At 36.2% G+C, this 16728-nt stretch overlaps 1 protein-coding gene across 5 annotated transcripts in view; it reads left to right on the top strand.

Annotated features, from left to right (window-relative positions):
- Positions 1 to 16728, top strand: part of NEDD4 (NEDD4 E3 ubiquitin protein ligase) — a 114319-nt gene that overhangs the window by 34515 nt on the left and 63076 nt on the right. For 3 of the 5 annotated variants that reach the window (XM_058541640.1, XM_058541641.1, XM_058541643.1), the window contains exon 5: positions 5977 to 6030. The exons of 1 other annotated variant lie outside the window; for it this stretch is intronic. In XM_058541640.1, the coding sequence (XP_058397623.1) occupies positions 5977 to 6030 (54 nt within the window). Of the gene's footprint in view, positions 1 to 5976; positions 6031 to 12863; positions 14800 to 16728 lie in introns of those variants that run through there. One more of the 5 variants, XM_058541645.1, reaches the window with a different exon arrangement.

The raw sequence follows: 16728 nt of genomic DNA, 5'->3' as shown, positions 1-16728 counted from the left end.
TATTGATCTATAAAAGAAATGAAGTACTAGTACACACTACAACATGGGTGAACCTCAAAAACATTATGCTAAGTTAAAGAAGCCAATTACAAAAGACCCACATATTGCGTGATTCCACTTACATTAAATGTGTAGAATAGGCAAAATGTATAGAGACAGAAAGTATAGTAGAGGTTGCCTGAGACTGGGAAAGTTGAGGGGAAATTAGGAGTGACTGCTAAAGGCCGTGGGGTTTCTTTTTGAGGTGATGAAAATGTTCTAAAATTGTGATGGTGGTTGCAGCCTCTATGAATATACTAAAAACCATCGAATTGTACACTTTCAGTGAGTCTATTGTATGGTATGTATTATATCTCAATAAAGCTATTTTTTTTTAATGTGCCTACATTCTTTTTTCCTGCATCCACCAGCAAAATTTTCGGGAACGTTACTTCAGGTTCTTTATGAACGCTGTAGAATAAATTGACACTTATCAATACCTTTGTTCTTTGAAAATTTGGTTACTCCTCTGGCAAGTTTTTTTTCCTCTACTCTTTTATGCATTTATAAACTTACATACTTATCCTTTTTTCGAAAAACCTGTCACCAGTATTTTTATTTTTGTTTCTTCTGCTTTCACCTTTCCTATAAATATGACCCTGTAAGCTTTATTTTTTTGTGACCATAGCTTTACCCCTATTTTTAATAAATTAAAAAAAAAAATCATCTCATCAAAATATTCACACATAGCTTAAAAATGAGATAGTATATGGGGCCGGCCTGGTGGCATAGTGGTTAAGTTTGCATGCTCCGCTTCAGCGGCCCTGGGTTTGGAGGTTCGGATCCCGGCGTGGACCGCTCATCAAGCCATGCTGTGGGGGCATCCCACATACAAAATAGAGGAAGATGGGCACAGACGTTAGCTCATGGACGGTCTTCCTCAAGCAAAAAGAGGAAGATTGGCAAGAGATGTTAGCTCAGGGCCAATCTTCCTCACCAAAAATTAAAAAGATAAAACAATAAATGAGAGAGTGTAAAGGGGCTTATAATGAAAAGCAACAGACGCTGGTGCTGCACCCTCTCTCCTATTCCTGCTTCTCAGAAGGAACCACTTTTTAACTTTTTCTCTTTGTTATTCTGGTCATTATTCCCATATTGCTGAATAGCTCATATATCTATGTCCCAAACTGACTTCCAGCTATGATAGATCAGTAAATAGCCAACTTATGTTTGGCCTCTCATAATTCTAGGTTGAAGATAATTTTTCCTCAGAAGCTTAAAGGCATTGCTTTATCATTGTTGAGCATTGCATTGCTGTTGAAAAGTCTGAGTCTTGTTTCTTTAGGGATAATCTTTCTCTCTGTGTCTGAAAAATTTGATAATTATCTTTATTCCAGTGTTTTAAAACTTCACAGTGATATGCTTTGTGTGTACAGTTTTAAAAATTCATTGTATTGGGCCTTTGGTAAGCATTTCAATTTAAAGACTACTGTTTCCCTTCAGCTCTGAAAATTTTTGTGTGAATAATTTCTTTAATAAGTTTCTTCCCTCTGTTTGTGTTGTCATTTGGGATTCCAACTAGTTGGATGTAGGGTCGCCTAGACAGATTCTTCTCAACCGAATTCCTCATGTGAACCACAGAACACAGAAAATGGTTTGAGTGACTGTTTTCTCACATCTTCCAAGGATAGTCTTATCCAGTACCATTCTAGATACATAGGAGAGAGATTAATAGATATCATACAGTGAATGTCTTAGGATGGAGGACAGCAAATTTTTTCTTAAAGGGCCAGATAGAAAATATTTTAGGTGGCACAGGCCAGGAGGCAAAAAATCGAAGCTATTATGTAGGTACTTATATATCCATTTAAACATGTAACCATTTAAAAATATAAAAATATTTTTATCTCATGGACTGTTAAAAAAAAAAAAAAAAAAAGCAGTGGCTGGCTGGATTTGGCCCACGAGCCATAGTTTGCTTAACTTCTGTTTTAGGGCATTAGGGCTTAATTCTTTCACTAAATCTATTCAGAAAATCATCTCTTTTTATAGCTTTTTGTTCAGACATTTTGGGAGATTTCTGCCAATTTACTTTAAATTGTTTATATTTGAATTCAACAGTCATTTTTAGTTCCAGCATTCCTCCTTTGTTCTCCAATTGTTCCCTTTTTATAGTATCCTATTTTTGCTTTATGGATGCAAGACTTTCCCACATATTTCCAAGGATACTACTTACAGTTTTTTAAAGTATTTTCTTTTGTTTCCTAAATTGTTTCTTTTTCCTTTGGGGACAGTTTTTCTGTTTATACGTCTGTGATCTCTGGTAATCTAGCCATACTTAACAGTAGTACAATACAAAAATCGTCTGTTGCTTCTATACATAAAAAGGCATAAACATTCAACAATTACATGTTTATATTTTATATGTTAAAACTGGTAGTTGCAGGCCAGCCCGGTGCCGTAGCGGTTAAGTGCTAGTGCTCCGCCTCTGTGGCCCGGGGTTCCCAGGTTCGGATCCCAGGTGCGCACCGATGCACCGCTTGTAGAGCCATGCTGTGGCGGCGTCCCGTATAAAATAGAGGAAGATGGGCACGGATGTCAGCCCAGGGCCAATCTTCCTCAGCAAAAAGAGGAAGATTGGCATCGGATGTTAGCTCAGGGCTGATCTTCCTCACACACACACACACACACACACACACACAAAACACAAAACGGGTAGTTGCATTTTTGTTAAATCTCTACCTGAACTCAAATGCAAAGAGAAACTCTCTAATAATGTGTATGTGTCTGTGTGTGTGTACCATCCAGAGGTTTGGGTGCTGTATGAACATTCTCTCATTGAGGACAGTTGCCCCCTTTGCTTTGCACTCTATGTTTTTTTAGTAGTTTTCAGCGTCCTCTGCCCTGCTTCATTGCTTTTTTCCTTCCTTTAGCTATCTACTAGAGAGTTGTTGAAATTGCTCACCTGCTGGTGGCCCTCACATATGATCTTTGCTGGGATGGTTTTATACCTTTTACAAACTCCTTTACTATTACTTAAATAAGATCTCAGGAGGGAGAGAGTAAATGTTTGTGTTCAGGCTGCCCTTTTGAATAGCATTCTTATCACACAATTTTATTGTATTTTTGCATTTATTGTGTGCCTCTGATGTAAAAAAACAAAAAGTAAACAAATCTTTTATGGTGTTTATAATTGAGTAGGGAGATATCACATATAGACAATTAAGTTTAATAAAAGGAAGAATGTAGTCAGTGTTGTAATAAACTGAAAACAGAGGAGGAGGAGTGACTGGGGAGATAAGGCTTTAGGGAGGAGTTGACATTTGAGCTGAGGCTTGAAGAGTGGGTGGTTTTTAGAAAGGTAAAGAGGAGAAGGTATTTCAAGTGGAGAGACCTTAGCATGTACAGAAGTCAGGTCAGAAAGCGCAGTAAGCAATGTGTGGTCTGTTTCTAGTATGATTGGAGTATAGGGGATATGTGTATTTGGGTGGGCAGGGGGACAACTGTAGAAGACAAGGCTGGAAAGGCAAACTGGACTCAGATCGTGAAGTGTCATTCCATGCTCAGGCATTTGAATTCTATTCTTTAGGTCATTGGGAACAACTTTTGAGTGGGACCATAAAGATGGCCTAAACTGTCTTTAGGAGAAGTCACTCCAGTTATGGTAAGAAAGATAGATTAAAAAGATAAGATAGCTGAGGTAGAGACTCTTGTTAGGAAGCTATTAATAGTAGCCTGAAACAGGACAGCAGAGGCCTGATTAGATCAGATATCTTATACCTATTTTCTTTGCAGTATTCATTGAATGTCTACAGTGTCTGCCAGGTACTTTGATAGACTCTGAGACTTTTGATTTTTTCTCTCAAATATTTTTCATGGCCTTGTCTGCCTCCCTATTCTCCCAGGCAGAGCTCTCAGCACTGCATGCCTGAGTTGCTAGGGCCACAGTCCCTATGGACTCCAGGGTCTCTCTCTAGTCCAATCCATTCCAATTCATGAAAGCTTCATTTTCTTCCCTACCAATCAAGTCTTAATTGCTTTTCTGGATTTCCATGCCCTCCACCTGGCTCTACCCTAACTAACCAGATTTTTCTTGCCTCTTTCCAATGCAAAAATGTTCTTATCAGCTTGATCTCCATAGAGCATGCTCATTCTGCCCCATTCCTCATGTGGTCTCCTTGCTGTAAATGTTCTCTATACTTTCTTATTCAAATCTTCCCATCTTTTGAGTCTCAGCTCAACTTTATCTCCTCCCCAAAACTTCCTCTACATCTTAGAAAAGACTATTGTCTTGCACTATTTTTCTATCCCCATGGTGTCTATCCCTTGGCTGGGGCTGCCATTCTCCTAGTTGCTCCATGGCTACAATATGACTGTAGGAGTGCCAGCTGTCCTAACCAAGTTTCAGGCAGGAAAGAGAAATGCAAAGGGCAAAAAGGACATCTCTTCCAGCTGAGTCAGCCCCATCTAAAGAGCTCTCCCAGAAGTCCCACCCAATGACTGCAGCTAGGTTGGCCTCATTGGTCACCTCTAGTTGCAAGGGAACCATTTTGAGATAGATATATTCAGTCTCAAAGTCCAGGGGGCACTATTCACACATGAAACAATATATAAAAGAGAATGGAGTGTTCGGTATTTTGATTTGGATAGTGATGACACAGTGTACATATATAAGAAAGTCATCAAGCTGTATATTTAAGATGAGTAAAATTTGTACTTTACTGAATGTATGTTATACTTCAATTTAAAAAAATTAATGCCCCCTCCCCCAGAATTATGCAGTGTGGTGACCATGGACGCATTGCTGGAGGTAAAATTAGGATTATGTTCTCAGAAGGACATAAAGGAGAGTGAACATTGGGTTAAGTATCTAAATATCTTTGTCCCACTCATAGGACTTTTTTCTGAAGGCTCTCAATATTTTTAACATATACACCAACATTTTAAAATATTGCTGTTTAATGTAATATATTTATCATAGGGGAAAAATCAATCTAAATGTGAGAATGTTTTATACATCGTCTTCTTTTTTATTTTATTTATTTATTTATTTATTTATTTATTTGTGAGGAAGATCAGCCCTGAGCTAACATCCATGCCAATCCTCCTCTTTTTGCTGAGGAAGACCAGCTCTGAGCTAACGTCTGTTGCCAATCCTCCTCCTTTTTTTCCCCAAAGCCCCAGTAGATAGTTGTGTGTCATAGTTGCACATCCTTCTAGTTGCTGTATGTGGGACGCGGCCTCAGCATGGCCAGAGAAGCAGTGAGTCAGTGCACGCCCAGGATCCGAACCCGGGCCGCCAGTAGCGGAGCGCGCCCACTTAACTGCTAAGCCACGGGGCCGGCCCCCATCTTAACTTCTGATATAAAAAATTATTAAAGATTTTCTGTGGTATTTAGTAGATATTAACTTGATGTTGAAACATTAAAGCAAAAATAAGAGCATCAGCTTGAAAAATAAAATACTGCATATTAGTTTTTACTCATGCTGTAAAATATAAACAGTAAGTGAAAACTTAGTGTGTACTTTTTGACTGCTTGTGTACTTTATGTAGTAGAAGCAGCAAATGGTTTTATCAAGTCAGTATTAAAAGGATTCAGAACACTGGTTTCCATAAAATCAACTTTTACTTTGGGTAGTTCTAACCAGATAAATAAAAACTAAGTAAATAAAATTGATAATAAGCTAAAATCTAGTCTATATTTTTAAGTGCTTGCAAACGTTTACATAATTTTTTGAAATTTTATTTTACTTCCTTTCATTTGATTTTACAAAAATTGGAAAAATAAGCAACCAAATCCATTTTGTTGTTATGATAAAACTCTTAGAAAGTGGATGACATGTGACTGATGTGCTTTTGTATCATCTCATGTAATTTAAAATATATTGTAAACAACAAGAATTAGGAAATGGCAACATTTTCAAGCATTTATTTCTCAGTATCTGTGGGTTGATGTACAGTTGTTTTTAAAGAAATGTTGTGTTTTTCTCACTTAGGTCCATCCTCAGCAGCACAGGCTTCTTTTTGAAGTATTTGATGAAAATCGATTGGTAAGTTGTATTGTACCAGTGTGAAATATGAAGCAAGGGTGTATTGCAGTACAGCAGCAAGGAAAAGTGGGTTGGGAATCTGTGATGTAAGAGATGATCTGGGGTGGTTATGGAGACTCTAGGCAAAATGGTGAGGAAGATGAGATTTTTTTTTTCTCCTTCCTAGTGCTGCTCTCTACCCTTCCACTCTCCTCCCGCACACCTCTCCTGGTTGTCAGTTCTCAACAGATTCTGAGGTCTTACTCAAGCTGGTTGTGACAGGAGATGGCAGGAAAGCCAGCCTCTTGGTCTTGCCTCACCTCACACTCTCCAGGTACTCTGGTCAGTGTCCCAGGCTCAGGGAGCCTTCTCCATGGTGTCTTCAGTTGTGCCTCCTCACTCCAGTGGATTTCTTGGGGTTACCTGTATCCACTTACGACATCCCATCCCCTATTGTCCTTACTCTTCTATCAAGGAAAACTGTCCTCCTTACACCAATAAAATCAAGTCCTCTAAAGGATTGCCAGCTCTTACAGACGCAAAAAGCAAAGTTAAACCTGATTTTATTTTTATAAAATGATAGTTCTAATTCCTGGTTTTCTAAAGACTATCTTGAAGTCCTGTCTTTTTCCTAATTTTGTCTCCTTGGAATCCTATTTCAAACCTTCTTTTTAGCATCTTATATTTATATTTTAAACCTGTAAGATTTGAACATGAAGCTATAAGAACAGTGTGATGTATTCAGAGCTTATGGGTGATTAAACAGAAGCACCAAAAAAGAAATTAAAGTCTTATTCATTTTTTAGCTAATAAATTGGATTTTTTTAAGAATCTGTTTTTAGTGTGGGACTACATTAACATGTTTTTTTCTCTCAAGAAATGATAACTGTGGGGCCAGCCCTGTGGCATGGCGGTTAGGTGCTCACACTCTGCTGCTGGCGGCCTGGGTTCAGATCCCGGACGTGCACCGACACACCGCTTGTCAGGCCATGCTGTGGCAGCATCCCGTATAAAGAGGAGGAAGTTGGGCACAGATGTTAGCTCAGGGCTGGTCTTCCTCAGCAAAAAGAAGAGGATTGGCATGGATGTTAGCTCAGGGCTGATCTTCCTCAGACACACACAAACACAATAAATAAATAAATAAATAAATAAATAAATAAATAAATAAATAAATAAATAAATAAATAAATTTTCAAAAAAAAAAAGAAATGATAACTGTACTAGTAACTGAAAATAATGCAAACGAAGTCTATTAATTAGCATCATAATAAGCAAAGGTGCTTTCTTGCTGCCAAAGGAGACTTCATTGCTACATGGCAATCTGATTTTTTAAGGCTGAGTAGCAGGTGTTGCTGATTTGGTTATCAGATATGGTCATTTGCAGAGCTTTTTGTTTTCAGTTTGTATTTTTGCTTTTTATATAAAATAGGGAATATTTTCTTTTTTTTCCCCTCTGTCTCTACAGATCTGTTTTCCTTCTAGATGGGAGCAGATGAAATTTAGTTTTTTAATATCATGAAATATACATACAAAAAAAAGTGTATATAATGTAAATCTTTATTTTAAATAATAAGACAAATATCTGTACACTTATTACTCAACTGCAGAACATTACTAGAATCTTCAAAACCTCCCGTACCCCTCCTCAATAGCATCTCCCTTCCTTCCCCCACAAGTAGTAGCCACTGTCTTGAATATTGTGTTGATCATTTCTTTGCTTTTTAAAATATTTTTATCATGTGTATATGTATCTCTAAAAAAACGTAGTTTCCTTTTGCATGTTTTTGAATTTATTAAAATAGTATCACCCTGAATACATTCTTCTGTGACATGCTTTTCACTGTTATATTTGTGAGATTGATCCATGATAACACATTTTCACTGATGCACAATTTTCCTTCATGTTCAAATGCCATAATATCATAATTTATGTGTTTATCATCCTCAATAGATAATAGTGTTGTTTCCCGCTTTTTGCTATTACCAGTTGATAAACATTCTTGCTGTGTTTCCTGACGTACGTGTTATGAGTGTATCTCTAAGATTCATATTTTAAGGTTGAATTGCTGGGTCATGGTATTACCAGTATTACTGGCATTACATGGTATTTTTCCTATTGTTACTGACACTGATGTGAATTTCTCCCTGATTCTTGGGTGCATCGTTGGTAAACTATTTTGTTTGAGTTATTCGCATGTTGTTCAAAAAGAAAGATAGCTCTTGTTTGTGCTTTCTACCCTGCTTAGTTGTCTAGTCTTTTTTGCCAGTAACTTTAGTATGGTGTGACTATTTCTTCAGTGCCAAAATTGATATTTGTCGTACACTGATTGGTCCGTTAACACTCCTTGAGGATTTACTATGTATAGCATACCAAACAGGGTGTCATATGTCAAAAGAAAAAAACATTGCCTGTGATATTGACAATGGGCTATTTCTAGAGTTATAACCGTGGTATAGAAAAATTTTTAAAACTTTTAAAGCTAAAAGCAAAAAGAAAATAATGCGTTGATCAGGATATTATAGATCCCTACCCCAAGGAGTCAGAAGTCTTATTGTAGTCCTGCCTATGATTTGATACATTGGCTTATAACCCTGGACAAATTATTCAATCCTTCTGAAAATATTTTCTTATGTTTAAAAAATAGGAGGCCCAGCCCAGTGGCATAGTGGTTAAGTTTGCATGCTCTGCTTCAGCAGCCTAGGGTTCACAGGTTCGGATCCCAGGCACGGACCTATGCACTGCTCGCCAAGCCATGCTGTGGCAGGCGTCCCACCTGTAAAATAGAGGAAGATGGGCACAGATGTTAGCTCAGGGCCAATCTTCCTCAGCAAAAAGAGGAGGATTGGCAACAGATGTTAGCTCTGGGTTAATCTTCCTCACCAAAAAAAAAAAAGGGATAATAATATTTGCTGATAAATGTATTGTGAGGATATAGCAAGATAACGGCTATCAAAGCACTCCAAAAATATTTCATCGTGATACAAATATAAAGCGTTATTTAACATTCATGGACTCATGCGTTTATGGCTTTCTGATACTGTATTTTTTGTGTTAACTGAGGTATGCTATTTAGGGTATCTGCTATGTTAGATACTTTCCTGTGCATTAGCACTATAGCTTTTCTCAAGAAGCTCACTTTACTAGCAAAAGGGAGCAAGAAATGATTAGAACAGGGCAGTGTGTGTCACTCTAATCCTCTGATTTGTTGCTAGTTCTAGCAGGTGATTGAAGTGTACAGATCACCTGAGATGTGATAGAAACTATAGCCATTGGTGGAGTAACAGGCTTGATTGTATAGCAATAAATGGCCTATGCCACTGTAAATGTCATTTTATCTTTATTCTCCTGTAGCATTCACAACTGAATTAAGAATGTCTCCTTTTCCTAGAAAATTCTCTTTGGAAATGTACAGTGAAGAGCACAGATATAATTTTAAGCAGAAGCAATTTCTAGTCATCTGGAAAACATTTGCAATGTAAGTGGTATTTGTTTCGAGAAAGAGTAGGCTTAAATTCCTTTTTTTCAGCCAATTTTAAGAACCTGAGAGTTAGAAACTATAGTAGTTTGGTTATGGTGATAGTGGTGGTAGTGGTGTTGATAGTGATGCTGTGCCTTTAAATGAGTTCTGCTCATTAATGCAAAAGTTAGTGCTTCTGTGTCACTACCTAAGAGCTGCACCTGCACACATCTAGCCTCTGAAGTTTGGGAGATGCCTGTATTCTTTATCCCGAGTGGAGATGCTATGCTTCTCAGGTTTAGTGGTTGTATTTGGGTTCTGGAGAGAAACAGAACCAATGGGATATACATATACACAGAGAGAGAGAGAGAGAGATTTATTTTAAGGCATTGCTTCACATGATTCTGGAAGCTAGTGAGTCTGAAATCTGTGAGGCAGAGCTGGCAGGTTGAAGATTCAGGTGAGAGTTGATGTTACAGTCTTGCGTCTGAAATCTGCAGGGCAGGCCAGCAAGCTGGAAACTCAGGCGGGGTTTCATTATTGTACTCTTGAGGCAGAGTTGCTTCTTTGGAAAACCTGTCTTTGCTCTTAAGGCCTTTATGTGAGTGGATGAGGCCTACCACATTATGGAGAGCAGTCTGCTTTACTCATAATTTACTGAATTAAGTGTTAATCACATCTAAAAAATAGCTTCATAGCAACATTTAGACTGGTGTTTGACCAAATAACTGGCAAAATAGCCTAGGCAAGTTGACACATAGAATTAATCATCACAGTGGACTTTGGCCTTCAAAGATCTAGTCAATGATTAGGGTTATCCAGAGCCTATCCATAGCATGTAGATAATCACATTATTTTCTGTGTAGATAATCAGTAACCAAACGTCTCAGAATGTGGGGTCCTGAGCTTCAATCTAATCCTAAGACATTATGCATTCATTCCTCCCACATAAGGGCTGCCAGCAGTCTCCAGCTCTTCTCCTCTTGAAGTTAGGGTTGATGTTCCTCTTTTGGCATCTTTTTGGCCAAGGGGCTACATTTTACCCCAGGTTCTACACATAACTGCTGTAATGGTGGTACAGATCCTGTGCAATCCCAGACCAGAGCCAGCAAAGCAAACTGCTCAGCCTCTAGAATTTAAACTCAGCCTGGAGTGCTAGGAAGTGCATATGATTCTTACCTCACTTTTCCTTGGCTGAAGCCCTCTTTGCAAATTTTTCAAGCATCATTCCTTCTGGTCCAGCTGCAATGTTTTTTGATTTTTCTTTAGAAGTGGTAGCTGGATCAACTTTAAAAAAATTCTGAAAGCGTTAGGAGGTCAGAGTAACTGCAGTGACCATCCATCCGTTTATCCAACTTCTGCTCTGCTGTTACCTAGTGCTCACTGTGTTGCCAGCATGAGCTCAGCAGGATCAGAAGAAATGTTTAGTTATGGTCCTCCTACTCTGGAAGCTTAAAATCTAGTTAGGGGACATGAAACTGACGCTTATAGAGGAGCTTCCCAAAGAGAAAACTTTTATCTGGCCAAATACCTGGGGTTCATTATTTTATGTTAACAACCTGAGGAGCTTTGCTTATTAACTGAAAGTTTTAGGCCACAGGCGTGAGCAGTTAGACTAGCTCATTGATTAGCCTCTTAGAAATGATCCATTCTTTGAGTTATCAGACCCCTAACTTAATTCAAGAAGGAAAGTTGAAGTCATTTGAAGGTAAAATGAAAAGATTAGGACTCTTCCTTCTATAAGGAAAAAGGATGATAAGGGAATATTTACTGAAGTGTGTAAAATCATAAAAGAGAGAAATTATACAAAACCAAAATAACTAATAATTTTATTACTCAGTTTACAATTATACATTCAAAAACATACTACTATCATTCTAGTCGGAAATATAATTTAATAAATCCCATGTTTCTATTTGGCCATGTCTTAACTGATTAAAAATACTGTTTAGAAAATTGTGATTGAAAACAGATTTATCTTAAGGAGTTTTTTTTTTTTTAAACAAAGTGCAAGTATATGTTTTACATATTTGCTTTTACTTAGGAAAAAAAAACTTACCTAGAAAAATACAACTTGGGTGTAGTACCATGTGGTGTAAACAACTGAACTATTTTACTTTACTTTCCTATGAATGAGCCAGTATATATTTATTACTGGAGTTCCAGCTATAAAATTCAGGTAAGGGGTTTAAATATACCCTAGAGTATTATTTAAAAATAAATTTGTTTCTTTCAAATAGAATGCCAACCTTGGTCCATGACATGTGGGGGAGAAATTAAAATATTAAACTTTTATTACCTAGTAAACTGAAAATAAAGTAAAGGTTAAATAAATACAAAGCAGAAAATATATATATACAAAATCACAACCTCTAAAAAGACAAACAGTCTACTGTTCTCTGCTGTGGGAGCTTTATCAACAGTAGTAGTAAGGAATTCCACCTCTAGGGCAGTGCTAGTACTCAAAAATGTAAACAAGTGTGTACTTTGTTTATATAAAGAAATACGCAGCATGGTTTTTATTTCTTTGTAGATATCAAACAGCTAAATGGATTGTTTCAAAGCACCAGTAGGGGCCAGCAAAGAGCTCCTAGAGTTTTTCAGAACAGAATTGGCATTGAGATATGTTTATTTGATGTGTTAAATCCTTTTTAGACTTCTTTACTTACCACAACACTCTTAAGTGAATGAATTGCAGAGACAGTGGAATAAAATATCTTGTGTGCTCAAACTACATTGGGGTATAGTTTTTCTGTCTAATCTGCATATATTTTTAATGGAATGTTTGCTTAGGCTGTTTTTTGGCAGAGTTGTGATAGTCAAAATATAAATGGCATCATTTAAAGACTGTACTACTTGGCTGGAAAAGGCCTTAAAATTACAGGAGAAAATGCCTGGTGACAGCTTCTCTTTAACTTTTTTTTCTCAGACGTGTGCTCGATTTTTGCAATTGTATTACTAGGCTAATTTTGTATTTCTATCCTTAAGCGTTCACTTTTTATAAGTAGTGTTTTGGAAGCTAAAATATTTATCTTTATCTATTTGATTTAATGCTAAAGTTTTAATTCACTCCAAAGTTTTGGTATTTCCAAATTTATACAACTATTTGAACTTACTCATTTAAAAAAAATTTAAGTCTATATTCCTTTCTACATTAACTAACTTGACTAGATTCCTAGTGTGGCTACTATTTGGAAATTCAATCCTTTATTTGATACTCAATTACATGGGGTTTCGTTCCTACCAACTTCCTGTAATTCTATCCCTATGGGTAAAAATATTAGTGGTCAAACTCAGCTGGAGAAAGTATAGGCACCGTGATTCACATGGTTAAATGTTCATTTAGTAGAGCTGGAGTGAAAAAATACTGTTTCAACTTGAAATGCTAGAAGATTGTTGTTCTTGTGTTACTCATTCATGCAAATTGGAGAAGGTATAATTGAAACAAGGTTGGCAGTGTTTGAGGCAGTGTGCTGCAGCTGAGCTCAGCTTAAAGGTCGCTGGAAATCAAGTGCTTTGTAAGTGAAGGCATTTTGACTACAAGCGATTCAAGACATTTTGGAAACGTCAGTCTCAGGAATGGGTCGTCTTTTTCTTTCTGTGATATCTGGTATCTAATGTTTTACTTAGGATAAAGACTACTACTTAAGAGCTCTTTTAGGCACCACAAATGATTTTTTCTTTCAGTGCAGTGCAGCTGCTTCTAGCCTGTCTACAGACAGAGATCTTTGTTATGACTTTTAGCCCTTAACATGTTTGGAAATGAGAACAAATGGCACAAAGCTTACGATTGCACTTTGCAGCCAGAAGAAGCAATACTTATCCTTTGTCAGAAACCTCCGGAGATGATTTGGATAGCAGTGTTCACATGTGCTTCAAAAGACCAACACGGATTTCAACGTCTAACGTTGTTCAAATGAAGCTGACTCCCAGACAGACTGCGCTAGCTCCGTTCTTAAAGGAGAACGTTAAGTCTCGGGAAAGATCATCTGTTCCTTCACCTGAAAATGTTAATAAAAAGAGCAGCTGTCTACAGATTTCACTACAGCCAACAAGGTACAGTGGATGTCTTCAGTCTAGCAATGTCTTAGCTGATGGCGATGATGCTTCATTTGCTTGTGTCTTGAAGGAAGGCATTTACAGCATTGCTGAGGTTGATAATGAACTGAATGCTGTGAATGATGGTAACCTTTTAGGCAGTTCTGCCATTTGCAGTGGTAGCCTTAGTAACTTTTCAGCCAGTGAGAATGGGTCTTACAGCAGCAACGGTAGTGATTATGGGTCATGCACGAGTATCACAAGTGGAGGTTCATACACCAACAGTATCCTCAGTGACAGCAGTGGTTATACTTTTACACCAACTGATGATACTTTTTTTGGTGGAAATTTATCTGCGGACAGCACCTCCAATAGAAGTGTGCCAAACAGGAATATTACTCCATGTGAAATTTTTTCAAGAAGTACAAGTACAGTTCCGTTTGTCCAAGATGACTTGGAGCATGGACTAGAGATTATGAAATTGCCAGTGAGCAGGAACTCGAAAATTCCACTAAAACGTTGTTCATCCTTAGTCATTTTTCCTAGGAGTCCTTCAAATACTCCACCAACTTCTCCAACAAATACAGGTACTCTTCCAAGCAAAGGATCCTATCAAACCTCACACCAGTTTATTATTTCTCCTAGTGAAGTTGCCCACAATGAAGATGGTACTAGTGCAAAGGGATTTCTTTCAACAGCTGTCAACGGACTTCGGTTATCTAAAACAATCTGTGCTCCTGGAGAAGGAAGAGACATACGACCACTTCACGGGAAGGGCTCATTACAAAAGAAAATGGTTGTTGCAAATAATAGTCCAAATCAGACTGTCTGTGAAAAGTCATCTGAAGGATATTCTTGTGTTTCAGTGCATTTCACCCAACAAAAAGAAACTACATTAGATTGTGAAACAGCAAATGGTGATTATAAACCAGAGATGTCAGAAATTAAGCTTAATTCTGGTTCAGAGTATATTAAGCTTATGCATAGAACATCTGCATGTTTACCATCCTCCCAAAATGTAGATTATCAAATAAATATCAATGGACAGTTGGAAAGACCAAATTCACAGATAAACAAAAACCATGCTATCTTACAAAGAAGTATTTCATTGGGAGGAACTTATCCAAATGTTTCCTGTTTATCCAGCCTTAAGCACAATTGTTGTAAGGGGGGACCATCTCAATTACTTATAAAGTTTGCATCTGGAAGTGAAGGTAAAGTTAATAATTTATCGAGAGACAGCAACAGAGATTTCGCAAATGAACTGTCTAATTCTTTGAAGCATTCTTGTGAGGTAAGTTTCCTCTGGTCTCAGTAAATATTAATTTATACTAGAATAGCTTTATGAAATATTTGTTTAAAATTTATTATAACTTAGTAGTTTTATATACTTTTCTGGTCCTTAGCTAGCAAATATTCTGTAGTCATGAATTTTATATTTGTAAATCTGAAGAATCCCCAATAGTTTTTCACTCTGTTATTTTACCAATATAGAAAATATGCATTAAAAAAAATAACTTTCCAAAGTGATTTAAGCCATAAAACATTTCTGTAGCATAAAAATAAGCTTTAAATAATAATTTATTTTGTAACATTTTACCTTGGTATATTTTTTAAGTGGCATAGTATTTTAATGTCTAACTCCATATTTATTCCTACTTTCAAAAATGCTCATTTGGTGTTCTCCCCTCCTTAATCATTGTGAAATAAAGTGAAATATAGGATGCTAATTTAAAATATTAAACAATAAAAAGCCCATATAAAAATGGGAAAAACTTGTTATAAATGAACATAGAGAAAGTGTTTCTCTAAAATACACGTATTTATTAGATTATTGATAAAAGCTATTATGCTGTATGTTTAAAGCAGAGGAAAAATAAATGGTATTTGCATTTGTATATACCTTAACCACAGGAATTTTGTTTCCACCCTATTTTTCTTTAGCTACCCGTTAGGACTGCTATCTAAAATGTAACTCACTCTTTGAAGGATATTGAATTCTAAATTTTATATTTTTCAATTTGGTTTCAATTGCTACGCATTTCCCCTAATTTTCTAGCTACCTTATAAATTTATTTTGATAATTTTGCTTTATTATATTAGTAACTTGACTCTAATGACTCTTAACTAGAACAGCTCTTTATGTAATTTGGCCTTTCCAGAGTATTTTAAGCGTTTTGAATTTAAATAGATTTTTTAAATTTCTGTATTTGGAAAGTCTTGCCAGATTTCAGGAAATTAAGAAATTTTTCTGACTAAACCAGTACTAAATGACAGTACCTAATAGTTTGGGGGAAAAAAACTTATCTGTGTTTATGTAACACTTAATATCTATATTAAAGATTTTTTTAAAACTTCTGGACAAGTAGCTTTAAGTAAATAAAATATTAAGTAATTGCCAGTTTGTTTTCTCTCTTTTGAAATCTGATAAATATAATCATTGTTACCCAAGGCCCAGATGTTCATATAAACAGTTACTTTACTGAGGATGAACAAAGATCAGATTTCAAATTCTGCTCTGTGTTTTGGAATTATTAATTTCCATTTACAAAACTTTTTAAAAAGCAGCTTTTAAGAGATTATAATCCCTTCAGATGTTTTGCCCCCTAAAAGAAAGCAAGGTGATGCTATGAAGAAATGTATTAATAGTTTGCTAGTTGAATTACATTTACCTTGTAAATTTATTTTACATTTAGTGAGATAATCAATCTGAAAGGAATACTTAACCTAGAAATTTTTATATAAATATCCTTAAAATAGTTGATTTTGTTGTAATGTTATAGTTTCTTGTTGGTGCTTTTGAAAAATGGTATTTTTAATAAAGTGTGACTAAATGCCTTTTGCATGGCTAAAAATATACACTTTTGTTGATTTTATTGAAACTTAGGTAAGCTAACTTAAATATTTTTCTGTGGCAGCCAAATGCCTAGCTTTGTGCAGATTCTATTTTTTTGATAGATTATTGAATTATGAAATAGTTCAGAAGTGTGTAGTTTGCTGAAGAACTTTAAATTGTTTCTCCTTTTAATGTTTATTAAACAACTCTTTATTAAAATATTGTAAACAATATACTGACCATTAAATTCAACATATACTAGATCTAAATTGATCTAATTGATTAGTTGTAAATCAAGGGCTTGTTCTAAAAGGAAAATACTAATGTTGTTTTTTCTAAACATAGCAGTGGCAACAATAATGGGGTTTTAGAAATAATCCTGTGTTT

Source organism: Diceros bicornis, chromosome 5, assembly GCF_020826845.1.
Source record: "Diceros bicornis minor isolate mBicDic1 chromosome 5, mDicBic1.mat.cur, whole genome shotgun sequence".
Lineage (NCBI taxonomy): Eukaryota > Metazoa > Chordata > Mammalia > Perissodactyla > Rhinocerotidae > Diceros > Diceros bicornis.
The sequence above is the reverse complement of the archived record's forward strand: the minus strand, read 5'-3'. Positions and strand labels throughout refer to the sequence as shown.